This window comes from Nestor notabilis, unplaced genomic scaffold (genome assembly GCF_000696875.1).
Source record: "Nestor notabilis isolate BGI_N333 unplaced genomic scaffold, ASM69687v1 scaffold5014, whole genome shotgun sequence".
Lineage (NCBI taxonomy): Eukaryota > Metazoa > Chordata > Aves > Psittaciformes > Psittacidae > Nestor > Nestor notabilis.
The window spans coordinates 234,241-247,070 of record NW_009925230.1 but is presented as its reverse complement, the minus strand read 5'-3'; the positions used below and the strand labels follow the sequence as shown (position 1 = coordinate 247,070).

Sequence of the window (12,830 nt, the reverse complement as noted above, 5' to 3'; positions counted from 1 at the left end):
GATTGCAGTAATACGTTGATGCAGTTTTCATCAGATGTGAAAGAAGAAGTAGTAAAAAGAAACAAAGTTAATTTGACTCCAGTAAATTTAGAAGCAAAACTACAGCTTTCACTCAACATTGTAAGACCAAATTGTTGTAATGGCATTGGTCGTCTTTGGAGTTACTCCAGGTTCACACTGACAAGAGAATTTTGCCTGGGGCAACATGTCCAGGGTTTTCTCTAGAGGAAGAGTAAATATTGTCGTAGCTGTTTGTAATTGTAAGGAGAAGACATTCATGAACACAAGACTGTCTTCAGCTGTAGCAACAGAGATCCATGGTTGCTACAGACAGACATCAATCACTGTAAGTGTGGGATCCATAACTGCTCAGTCTCAGGGCACTTGAGGGTGGCATTATATTGCTGCTGTTATTCTGCTGTTATCAGCAAAGCCTGCTGCTAACTTCAGCAAGCACAAGAGGACCTTCACAAATTGCCCTTCTTCCAAATAAATCCACCAGGATAAGTGGTTCCTTTACTGTTTTTTCACTTGGACAGAGACCTGGAAAATGAGGCTAGCAAGCATCCATGCTGTTAAAAGGTGATTCCTTACAGGTTTGCAAAGAAGGAGGCTTCTCAGGTCTAGATTTTTTATGACTAGGAACTGGGCTTGGCCAGCTCTGTTAACTGGAGACATGATACAACTGATTAATGCCTGTTTTCCTGCTTGATTTATCATAACGTTGATATCCAGGCTGCTGTCCTGCAGAGCAAAGACAGGGGCCTCCATGTTCTTGAGCAGCTGGGATTGTATCTGGTAGGAAGAGTTCACTTAAAGGTGAAGGATTCATACCAATTCATGCACTGAAGTTCATCTTGGTTTCTATTCTGTAGTGTCATGTTGCTAGAGGAGATTGTTTGAAGGCTTAATCTCCTTAAAAAGGCTTAATGTGTATCAGTTTGATGCCTCTGACTAGATTCTATTTTGTCTCTGTAGGTAGAGTGTTTGAGATTAATCTAAAACATTATGCTTGTGAAGAAGGAGGGGTTCTAAGGCAGATTTTAACAATGGTTTTGACTTGACCACTGGAGACAGGTAGAGAAAGCTTGAAGGTCACTATTGACTATCCCTTCACTATGGCACTGCACGGTCAACTGTTGCTAATGATCACTGGCATTTCCATTCTGTCAGTGAAGTAAAGCTATTCAGTTTGAAGATAGGTTTTATTATTGACTAGAATGCTTTTAAAATATCAGGGCAAAAATGACTGAGATGTGTCTGAATGGGATCTGCCAAGCTATTGTGTTTTTAAATGTTTTTCAACCCTATCATGGATAGCATCATTAGAAGGAAAGGATTTATTTATGGTTTTACCCTTCCCATTTGTGAACTGAACTGGCTACTGATATACACAGGGGTGTCGTTTTAAAGGATCAGCATCTTCATGGAGAGCTGACCTTTGAATACCAGCCCTCAGAAAAAGATATATCAGGGTCTCATCCCTCTCACCCACCTTGGGATGAACACAGCAGATTCCATCATTAGGTGCTTTTTTATCACCAATTATTTTTGCCCTCAAGACAGATTTGTTTGACATTTTACAACTTTTGGTGGTTGGCTTAATTTTTAAATCCTTGAAAGAGATTCTGTTTAAGGTGTTTGGGTCCCTTGCAAACAGACTGTATGGACCGGCCAAGGTATATATTAGAATGCTGCTTCTTTCCATGAGCAATAAAATTGTTGGACTGTATGAAGTCATTTGTCCTTTCTGAGGAAAAGCAGCAGCTATCATGTAAATGAAAAGACCAGATTCCATGCCATCATAATCCCTAGTAGAAGTGTGAGTTTTACCAACCAATGTTTGTCTAACAATGTTTGTTACTGTTATTTTTCTAGGGTGCAAGTGCTTACATTCTAAACTATTTTCTATACATTATGTGGGCTCTATGTTTTGCTTTCCTGGCAGTCTCCCTGGTCAGAGTGTTTGCTCCCTATGCCTGTGGCTCTGGAATCCCAGAGGTGAGTTTCTCTTCATGGGTGGATATTCAACTACCAAACAAAACAAAGAAATAATAATTTGCCACCTTTTCCCATTCCCGAACTGTCCTGTGAGATAGTATAGGAACAAAAAGATTGTCTTTCTATCTCATCTGCCTCCATTCTTCTAAGATGCCTTTATTGTGCTTATCGAAATTCTTCATAGTAGAAAGTGTTCGAATGCCACTGTGGCAGATTAATGCACATCATACTTCATTGCCAGAGCTTGAATTAAAAATTGCTTTATGGACTCCAAATTTCTGTGGCTGAGACACATACTCACTATAAGATTCTACAGAATTTTCCTTGGATTAAATTACTTGGGCCAGTTACAAACCCAGTCATTTTCTAGGCTAGGCTTTAAACAAAACCAAAATAAAATGAAGAGGGAGCCTACAAAGCTAAGGTTTCGTAAGCTGCTGAAGATGTAAGATGCCAATCATTTGGGATGCCTGAAGAGTGTCTGGCTTTCATCTTCTGCAAATTTTGTCCTTGTAGACAATGTTATGCTGTCATGCCAGCATTATGGCAGCCAAAAATCTTACTTGCTTTTCAATATTTTACATATTGAGTGTCAGCCCTTATTTAAGCTGTAAAAATGAGGAATCCTGTAATTCAAGCGGCATAACTACTCAAGATTTCTTAAATCAGAGCAGTCTTCTGTTAAAAGTGCTATAGGATCACTGGGATTATTAGGAATCTGGCAGACAGAATCAACAGCCCAGATTTTAGAAATATTGGCATACTGTTTTTTCATTTCTAGGAGAAGCATCCGAATATTTCAGTCAATTAGGACACCCCCTCCCCAATAATTTGAAATATTTAAATAATTTCCATGTTTCAAGTTTGTCATGTGTGTGTTTGTTACACGCTAGATATATCGTAAGTGTTTTTAAGAAGTTTTCATAGTTAACTGTAAGTCTAGTTTCCGAGTGATAAATATCTCTTGTGAGGTGATGCTCAGTTCCAGCCTGTTTCCAGGGCTGCAGTCCAAACCCAAATCCTACCCTGGAGCATGTGTCTCATGCATGTACACTGTGGTCTATTCTATCCACTCACATGCCAAATTAAGAGGAAATGTGTAAAAATAAGATCTCTTGGACTTTCCTATTTCATAACACTTGCATGCTTTTATGGAATGGCCATTCCAAATAATGAGAACTTTTTTTTCTCTCTTGTTTTAACTGGGAAAAGTCTGTGGTTGTTTATTTGCTTTTTTTTTCTGCTTTGTTAAAATTGAGTCTAGTTTAACTCTGATCTGTAAGCCAAGGAGATATGTAAGAGTTTCATGTTTCTATTGATCTCCGTGAGACTCCTTACCAAAGCGCGGGACCACCCATAACAAGGGTAAAAGTGTGGTCTGCTTAACCCCTGCTCAGATATCGCTGTGGGAAAGTTGCCCTACCTACGGTTACTTTTTCTCCCTCAATGTCTCTTTTCAAGCAGTTTGCCATTTCTTTATTTTTAACTCCACTGGAATTTTAACTCCATTTGCAAGTTCAGAGTAGAAGAGGTTTCTTAAGCTCTTCAACATGTTCTTCCTGCTTTCCAGATAAAAACCATCTTGAGTGGGTTCATTATTAGGGGCTACCTGGGAAAGTGGACACTTTTAATCAAAACAGTCACCTTGGTTCTGGTGGTATCTTCAGGCCTCAGCCTTGGGAAAGAGGGGCCGTTAGTCCATGTGGCCTGTTGTTGTGGAAACTTCTTCAGCAGCCTTTTCTCAAAGTACAGCAAGAATGAAGGAAAGAGAAGAGAGGTGAGGTTGGCTCCCATCATCTCTAATTTCCCTCTCCCAATACTTGGTATTTCAAAGGACTCATACCTTGTATGTAAACATTTGCCTTTTAGGTGCTTTCAGCTGCAGCTGCCGCAGGAGTTTCTGTTGCCTTTGGTGCTCCAATTGGAGGTGTGCTTTTTAGTCTGGAAGAGGTAAGACCTGGGAGTTTGATTGTTTCAATAAATATATTTCATTTGATACCTTTTTCTAAGACTCCTCTTTATTGTTCAAATACTTACGTGCTTATTTTTCTCCTGAAGCAAAATTATCTTTGATTTGTAGTAATAAGAAATAACCAGGTATTTTAGCCTAATGTGAGTAGAGCAGCAGCACTCATTTTCTGGAAACAAATGAAATGAATCAATTTGGAAATGTATCCCTGTGCTGAGGTTTCTTCAGCTGCCACATGGGCTGAGCTGTCGAGCATCCTTCTTATCATCTGTAGCTAGCAACTTTGGATTTAGATTTATCGATTTTTAACTGGTTGCTGCTCCCTGTCTGAAATCTGAAAATGCCTTTTCTCATACCTTTGTGAAAACGTTCTGGCTGTGGTAAGGATTAGTGCTCCCAGTAAAGTCAGATGTAGAGTCTACATGTGTGTAGAAACACATGGTGATGGTAATTAAAGCAAACATCCTCTGTCACACTCATGAAGTGTTTACGGTCTCTGCTTGGTTTTAGGTCAGTTACTACTTTCCTCTGAAAACTCTCTGGAGATCATTTTTTGCTGCTCTTGTGGCTGCCTTTACACTGAGGTCCATCAATCCTTTTGGAAACAGCCGGCTGGTCTTGTTCTACGTGGAGTACCACACACCCTGGTACATGGCCGAGCTCTTCCCCTTCATCTTGCTCGGTGTCTTTGGCGGCCTCTGGGGGACCCTCTTTATCCGATGCAACATTGCCTGGTGCAGGAGGCGAAAGACCACCAGACTTGGGAAATACCCAGTCCTGGAGGTCATAGTGATAACAGCTATCACCGCCATCATCGCCTATCCCAACCCCTACACCCGGAGGAGCACTAGTGAGCTGATCTCGGAGCTCTTCAATGACTGCGGTGCACTGGAGTCCTCTCAGCTCTGCGACTACATCAATGACCCAAACATGACCCGGCCAGTGGATGACATTCCTGACAGACCTGCTGGCCCTGGAGTCTACACTGCCATGTGGCAGCTTGCCTTGGCTTTGGTGTTTAAAATTGTCATCACAATATTCACTTTCGGCATGAAGGTAAACTGGGGACAGGCGCAGAAGCTGTTATGAGCACAGGGCACAGATTGGTTGCCTTCAGCAAATGTGGTCTATATGGCAGGGCTTGTGTGCCTCTGACCTACACATGGCCATGCAGGTGTCAATGAGATGCCTGATGGTTCACCTGCCTGCCAGTACCTTGCTCTATGGGCCCGTGTCACAGCAGAGGGATGAGCTCTGCTTTTTCGCTTTCTAGTCATCTGCAGTTTTATTAAGTGAACAAAAAAAAACCTGGGTGGGAATTTAAATCCATTGCTGCCAATAAGCAAATTCAAGATGATTCCCACTGCAGTAGTCTTTCAGTTCTCTTGGGGATATGAACCATTTACATTGCTGTTTGTCTTGTTGAATTAATGTGTTAATGTGCCTTAAGGTAACTATGGTCAGGGAAGTGAAAGCTTTAAATTTACTGATTTACACATTTAAAATCTCAGAAAATGTAAAAGTAGCTGAAAAGTTCTATTTCTGAATCTTTTTAAACACCGTAGCTTGGAAAGAAGAGGGAATGAGTGGGAGGACTGATGGATGTATGATTTGATTATTCTGGGTTTGCAACCTCTTGCTTCTCCTCCTTCTCCCCATAAATGGGTGATGAAAGATCCAAGAACAATTTATCCAAGCTTTCAGTATATACAAAACTGTTAGTGGTGAGTTTTATATGTCTGATTGCTAGAGCCCATATAAAATAAGTATCTGTCTCTCTACGGTTTCCATTATCTGAGCATTTAGTTTTTGATCTGATTGCAGCAGAGAATGCGAAGTTTTTCTAAGTTGTACACTGTATTTTATATCACACTCAAAGCTAAGCATCTCATCTTTCTTTTAAATATTGCCCTTGAACTGAGGATCCATCTTTTAGAAGGTCTTTTACTTGAAATATAGTGGGAAGTTGTTGGAGTTCTGCTTTTCTTTCGTGTTTTGTTTCATCTGAGGACAAGAACTACTGAATGGTAGAAAGTCAGTCAGGACTCTAGTGAGTAAGTCCTGCTGATTTCCTGAGCAGGGAGAAGAAGTGGGAGTTTAAGAGCACTTGGATATTACAGGTGTAAGATATTTCTGGAGGAGGTCTTGGAATGAGACGCCCTTCACTGCAGAAGCTGATTTATGGCTGGCAGTCAGTTGTTCTGCTTGTTCATTTGTTTAAAAATGTTTGATTTTGGTTCTTTATTTGATATGTGGTTCTTTATTTACTGTATACATTTAAAATTTGTTAGAAGCAATTGACAGTTTCAATTATTCTGCAAAAGAACAGACTAAGTATCTTTACCCACCAAATCCAGAAGACTCAATCCAGTGGTATCAGCAAAATTAACACTATATGGTGGGGGAGATAGTGCTTGCTGTTATCAGCCCTAAGGCCTCTCGGCCTTGCTGAGTTTGTTTGTTTAATTCTCTAGGAACCTCCAGGTGTATTTTCAGAATTAAAAAGATATAACCACCTTTCAACTCTAAAAACAATAAAAACTCCAAGCCAGCCCTTGCCACAGCAAGGTAATGATTCATAGAGCTTTCTGGAAAATATATAAAAAGCTGAGATGAAGAAATAGCTGCCTCTGGGCGGTCAGCATCCTTTCTCTGAATTTTTATTCTCTATTTGCCATTTAATTTAAAATCTGGTCTGATTTAGCCTGAAAGAGTAGTAATAAAACTATAAAGTACTCCATGTGGTAGAGGGGGTGAAATCAAGATGTTATTTTCAGTTAAGCTAATTCTCAAGTCCATGACAGAACCATCAGCATCCTGCTGAGAAAGCAATACAGGCAAAGCCAAGAGCATCTTGACTTCAAAAGCATACTATCATTCAGAAGCACCATTTAGCTATCAAATTCAATGTGATGCAGCAGGTAGAATTCAAAATTACATAAAGCATTATCATTTTATAAAGCTCTTAATACACATGTAGCCACGCAAACCCATCATGCAGAAACCTGTCTCGGACCACAGAGAACGTCACTGTAGGCTGCTATAAGGCTATGGCCTTCTGAGCTGACAATTAATAAGGAAACGGGGTTTTCTTACCACTAATAATTAATTGTTTGATCAATAAGTTAATTACTAGTCATTTTTATCAAGGTGCTTATGTGTCTGTATTTTGTTCAAGATCCCTTCAGGCCTTTTCATTCCCAGCATGGCTGTTGGAGCCATGGCTGGCAGGATGGTTGGGATTGGAGTAGAGCAGCTGGCATATCACCATCATGACTGGATCATCTTCAGGAACTGGTGCAGACCTGGGGCAGACTGCGTCACACCAGGACTTTATGCTATGGTGGGAGCAGCAGCTTGCTTGGGTACAGTACCTGCTGATCATTGGTTTGTGCATGAGTAACACTGACGTTTGGGGACCTACAAATTGTTTATGAGGGCTTTGTGTCTGTGTTAGGTGCTAAGTTGGCATTTCTGCACATAATAGGGGTTGAAATCAAGATGTGATTGGCTAAAGCATGGGCAACTTCCTCTGATGGCCTCTCTAGTGATTGCCAGGTAGTTAACAACAGAGAGGCTTGTCACCAATGCCTACCCCTTGTGTAACCTGCCAAAACCCATGTAGAAAGAAAGAAAAATTGAAGTTAGGCTACAGGTTTTCAAGGAGGAGTGTTTTTGCTTTTTTGTTTGGTTTGGGTTGGGTTTTTTGTGTTCTTCCCCTTTTGATGTAGTGAAATCCACTGTATCTGGACTAAAGCTACTTCACTGTTTAGACTATGCTCTCTCTCAGTGCAAGGAACAAAATTCCCAGTTCTGGCCAAATTGTAAGCTACACAGAGGTAAAAATTATGGGTCTTATTTTGGCTGTGTGTCACATATGGCCAACTGGGCTGTATCCTGGTTTAGTTTTGACCATAGGCCAATATCTGATTACATTCAATCAATGGGATTTATTGAATTTAACAGGAATGATCTGTTAACTATTAAAGCAAGATCATTGAATAATACCTGACATATCAAATTTCTAGTCATAGATGCAACAGGAATGTTACAAGCATATCATCTGAACATGTTTTTGCCTGATCATACTTTTCTCCTTCTGTACTTGTATGTTCTACCTCCTTTTGTTGTTGCTGTTGATACCATCATTAGATGATGAAATAATAGTGGGAAAGCATAAGACGTGATTAATATTATTGGGTAGATTTGAAATGCAAGATATGTTCAGGGAAATGCTAGAAGAATTTCAGTCTTGGAGTCTCATATGGGAAAAGCAGGATCACTTGTGCAGTCAGTTATAGAGGAAAGAAGGAAAGGCGGAATTTGCTTGTCTAAATTTAATGTCTGTAATGTAGACATCAGCATCTGAGCTAGCTGTGTTGATACCCTTCACAGACAAAACAAAAAAATAAGATACTGGAAAGATCAGTCTCATCTGGCAACAGACATCTAAAACCATCTAAAAAATTAGCAGATGAATTTGGCCTCAAAAATGCCTGTTTTCCTCCAGAGATTATAAAGCCAACCTGGATCACCCCTTTCCATGTGAACGCCTAAAGCAGTGTAGGCACATTAAATAGCTAGGATGAATCTTACTGTCAAAACCAGTAAAACACTTCCTCTTATCCATAAATGACCTTAATGTTCATAAAACAAAAATTTTGGTCTGATATTACATTTGATCTTCTAGTCAGCAATCACTTACTCTTAAAAGTTCCAAATCGAGGTGCAGTGTCTTTGATAGTATGGTGAGACATACAGCAGAATGGTCACTGCTCATTCTTAAGCTCAAGACCTGTCTTGCTTAAAGTAAGAGACACAGAGTAAGTGTTACTAAATGCTTCTTTCTCTAGTATCTGCTCTCAGCTTTTCAGAGTCGGAAGTTTAAATTCTTTCAGCAGATGAAAGTCATATCCGGATCATCACGTTAAATAATCAACAATTTAATTTTCCTGTATGCTGCTAGATTAAAAGCATCTTTTAATGACCTGTTTCTGATTTCTCTCATCTAAAATGGTGCTGTATTTTGAGGCCTAAAAATAGTAGATTTATTACATTTACCTTTTGAACAGAGGCAAAGAGATGTTACCTAATAATTCAGTGGTATGTACATACTTGTCTGCAGTTCCGTGATTATTTTTATCCTTTAATGTAAACTGAAGGAGTAAAGAGCTTGGTTATGAAATTAATACATAAAGACTAGGTTGAAAAATACAGCTACAAGTCTGTTTACAGCTGCATGCCTATGTGGCCTCAAACCAAGTTGTATGCAGTTCAAACTTTATGTTACACTGGTATCAAAAGCTAGGGTTTAAGCTGTAACATAGATCTTGCAGTGGCCCTAAACTCTCCTTGCATAGGATTTTGTAACTGTGTCATGCCCAAAGATAGTGCTTAGCTTTGTCTCCAGTATGAATGCGATAGGTTAACCAATATGAAGGCCAGTTCCCAATGCTCCTACCTCACCCGCTCAGGGTCCTCAGCTGATTGTTCGAGTAATTTCAGAGGGCTAATGGCAGGATTCAGTTTTAGTTTCTCAAGTATCCAACATAGCTGATTTTTTTTAACATGCTTTCTAGTTTGATAGCTCAGTCTTTTAGGATTCATTGTTTGCTTTTCAGTGTTATCATCTTTGGCTTGAGCAAGTTCACTCAATCTTTTTGATGAAAATTGCAGTAGATGATTAAAAATCTCTTTCTTCAGTGAAATAAGCCCAAAAATACTTCACTAAGTGTAAGGGCAAAGTACTCAGCATGAATAATCTCGTGCCTTTGTGAGTGTAAGACTCAAAAATGTAAATGAGTTGCTTAGTATATATACTTCAAGAGCACTGAGGGAAACTTGACTGCTCTCCTTGTTGGCAGGTGGTGTTACTCGAATGACGGTCTCTCTGGTGGTGATTATGTTTGAGTTAACTGGAGGCCTGGAGTACATCGTACCTCTTATGGCTGCAGCTGTCACAAGCAAGTGGGTGGCAGATGCCTTTGGGAAAGAAGGGATCTATGAAGCTCACATTCATCTGAATGGCTACCCATTTCTGGATGTGAAGGATGAATTCACTCACCGAACCCTGGCAACTGATGTCATGAGACCAAGGCGTGGTGAAGCTCCTCTCTCTGTTCTGACACAGGACAGCATGACGGTGGAGGATGTTGAGACACTAATCAAGGAGACTGACTACAATGGCTTTCCAGTAGTGGTTTCGAAAGACTCAGAGAGACTTATTGGATTTGCACAGAGACGAGAGCTGATTCTTGCAATAAGTGAGTAGAGTATGAGTGTACTGTATGTTGGTGGGAAAAATGCATGGAGTGAAGATGCAGAGCCCTCACTTTAAAAGCGGAAAGATCAGATGCTGTCTGAAGCAAGTCAGAGAAGTTTGAGCAACAGAATCTTTTGATTCAGGTCATAGATGGCAAGATGGCTGAATGGGCTTGCTAGGAGATGTGTGAAAATGTCCAGCTGTGTACTGATAACAAAGAAATCAGTTAAAAATAAACTCAGCAAATATTTTAGATAAAAATGCTTTCCTGTTCTTTCACATCCACATTTTCCAGAGGAAAAGGTAGTTTCCTGATCAGCTCTAATTAAGAACAATCGTAAGATCTAAGGCAGAACTGCAATTTAAAATCAAAACCTTCTCTGCATGCATTAGTTTTCCTAAAATCCCCAGCTGTCAGGGACCTTTGGTGACCCTTCTCTTTGGTTGAGTATGACAGCTCCTGATGTCATACTGTGCTGACTCTGTGATAAACGGTTAATCTTTCCAGTATGGTTTGTGTCTTTGTGATTTAAAAGCTGGATTTGGTTTCATTTTTCCAAAAGACATAGTACATGGCTTCAGTACAGGGCAGGGCAAATACTGGTTTTGTACCATGTTAGCAACTTTTTGATTGCTAATCCTCTCTCACTGAAGGCCAAAGTTGCTTTGCATTTATTGCAGAAGTCATCACTGCTCATTACCATAGAGTAGCTATTGTGTTGCAAAGCTTCCCCTCAGCTTGATTCATAGTTATGTTCATGCAGCCATACACTAGGTCTTCATAAAATATAAAACTACTTACCAAGAGGTAAACATCACATGTGGTGAAGCATCTTTTATTCTCCTGTTCAGGTTCTTTTCTCCTACTCAGCCTGACAGCATCCAGAGATATTGGAGGGATGTCTGTGAACAGTAGGAGACCCACTTGTGCAGCACTGTAGCCAGGGAATGAGATTGTCTGAAAAGCCCACACCAGTATCTCTTCTTTCAGTGGATTATGCCCTGCAAAATGCCTCCTCAGTTTGAACTAGTATGACAACACATGGCACTACATGGAGAAGTGCTTTCAACCAAGAAGCTTCAGCTTCCCCCTCTGGCCAATACATTGTGCATCAGCAGTGCGGTGGCCCAAAGAGTACTCTGCGGAAGTACTCCGCTTCCTTCACACAACCGACTTCTTGGATGAAGGCAACAGCTATTGAATCCTACATCAAATACCGCTCTGCCGCATGATTTACCCCTGTATAATTTCTTTCTTATTGGGTGGAGGGCTAAGCATGGCCTAGATATGCATCTGGTCCCTGTAAAGTGAATGGCAATGCCGCTTCTGATTGCTCAAAAGCATCTTCAGGAGGACTGCGTCCTTCCACTGGTCCTTGTTGAGGACGTGTGCAGGTCAGGTGGCCAGAGTCACCCTCTGAGAATAGGTGTCTACATTTTAGATGGCACCTAGTTTACAGTCCTACGGAGGTGCGTATTTGGCCCTGTAAAGCGTCTCTTAAATTTGGCCAGCTTCAGAGGCATTGTACAAAAGGCAGAGTCTTGGACACAAGCCAGGTGGCCTGTATAATGTACATTTCCCAATGTGGAGTTGAGAGAGCAATGTAGTTAATATAGGCTGTGAACTGTGAACTCCTGAGTATGAGAGGCCGTTTTGCATTTGGGAGAACTAATTCACTCTCTAGCTACGACAAAAGCCTTCTGCATAGATTACTTTGTAAAAACAGACACCATCCACTCTTTTCTCTTTCTGTTAAGCTATGTCTGTTTTTCTTGCCTGCTGACTGCAAAAATGATCTGTTCCTCCCTTTTACCTTTACTCTAACTCTCCCATCCTGTGAGACTGCATACAAAGTCCCCCATTTTTCTGATGCCACAGAATTTGCTCAATAGTACTACATCATTCAAATTTCTCCAGAGAGATGTTTGCCTTTGAAGAGTGAAGTCATGGCTTTGGCTAATCACTGTTGTCCAAGGTCATTGCTGCCTTGGGAACAGCAATGTGGTAACTGAAATGCTTGGGCCTATTGCTTTGGGTGCAGCTTTGGGAAGGAAATACCTAGCTGTCAAGGCTTTTTATCAAAGAGTGGGAGTTACCTTCAGTTTGATTAATGTTACCTCTTAGCGCAGATCATATATCAAAGAGCTATGCAGGCATATTCACACTTGAAATTAGATGTATGAATCAAAACAAGATGAGACAAAGTTAGCATCATTCCTATAAATTGCAATAGGCCTTGTAAGATGTGGGGTGAGAAGGTTGAAAATCGTATACTCTACTGATATTAGGTTTGAGCCAGCACTGCTCCAGTTCCAGAAATATTACAAGACAATGATCATTAAAGGGAAAAAAATGCAGCTGGAACATGTTGGAAACCATTACTGTCTACACATTACAAGTCACAGGAGCAGGTTTCTGCACTTTGATTGATGGCAGTGAGCTCCGAGAAATGTATACACACGGTTTGAGTACGTCTGATTTGCTGTACCTCTCAAGAACAGGAGCAACCTATATTAATCAAAGATAATTCTTCTAACCATTTCCAAGAATTTATACAAAAAAAAAAAAAAAGAAAAAGAAAAGGCAGAGTTAAACCC

General features: G+C 40.4%; 1 protein-coding gene across 1 annotated transcript in view; it reads left to right on the top strand.

Moving 5' to 3' along the window:
- Nucleotides 1–12,830, top strand: part of CLCN4 (chloride channel, voltage-sensitive 4) — a 36,992-nt gene that overhangs the window by 20,688 nt on the left and 3,474 nt on the right. Inside the window, exons 5-10 of the mRNA XM_010012958.1 lie at nucleotides 1,879–2,001; nucleotides 3,572–3,778; nucleotides 3,871–3,951; nucleotides 4,481–5,026; nucleotides 7,149–7,335; nucleotides 9,835–10,233. Coding sequence (XP_010011260.1) covers nucleotides 1,879–2,001; nucleotides 3,572–3,778; nucleotides 3,871–3,951; nucleotides 4,481–5,026; nucleotides 7,149–7,335; nucleotides 9,835–10,233 — 1,543 coding nt within the window. The remainder of the gene's footprint in view (nucleotides 1–1,878; nucleotides 2,002–3,571; nucleotides 3,779–3,870; nucleotides 3,952–4,480; nucleotides 5,027–7,148; nucleotides 7,336–9,834; nucleotides 10,234–12,830) is intronic.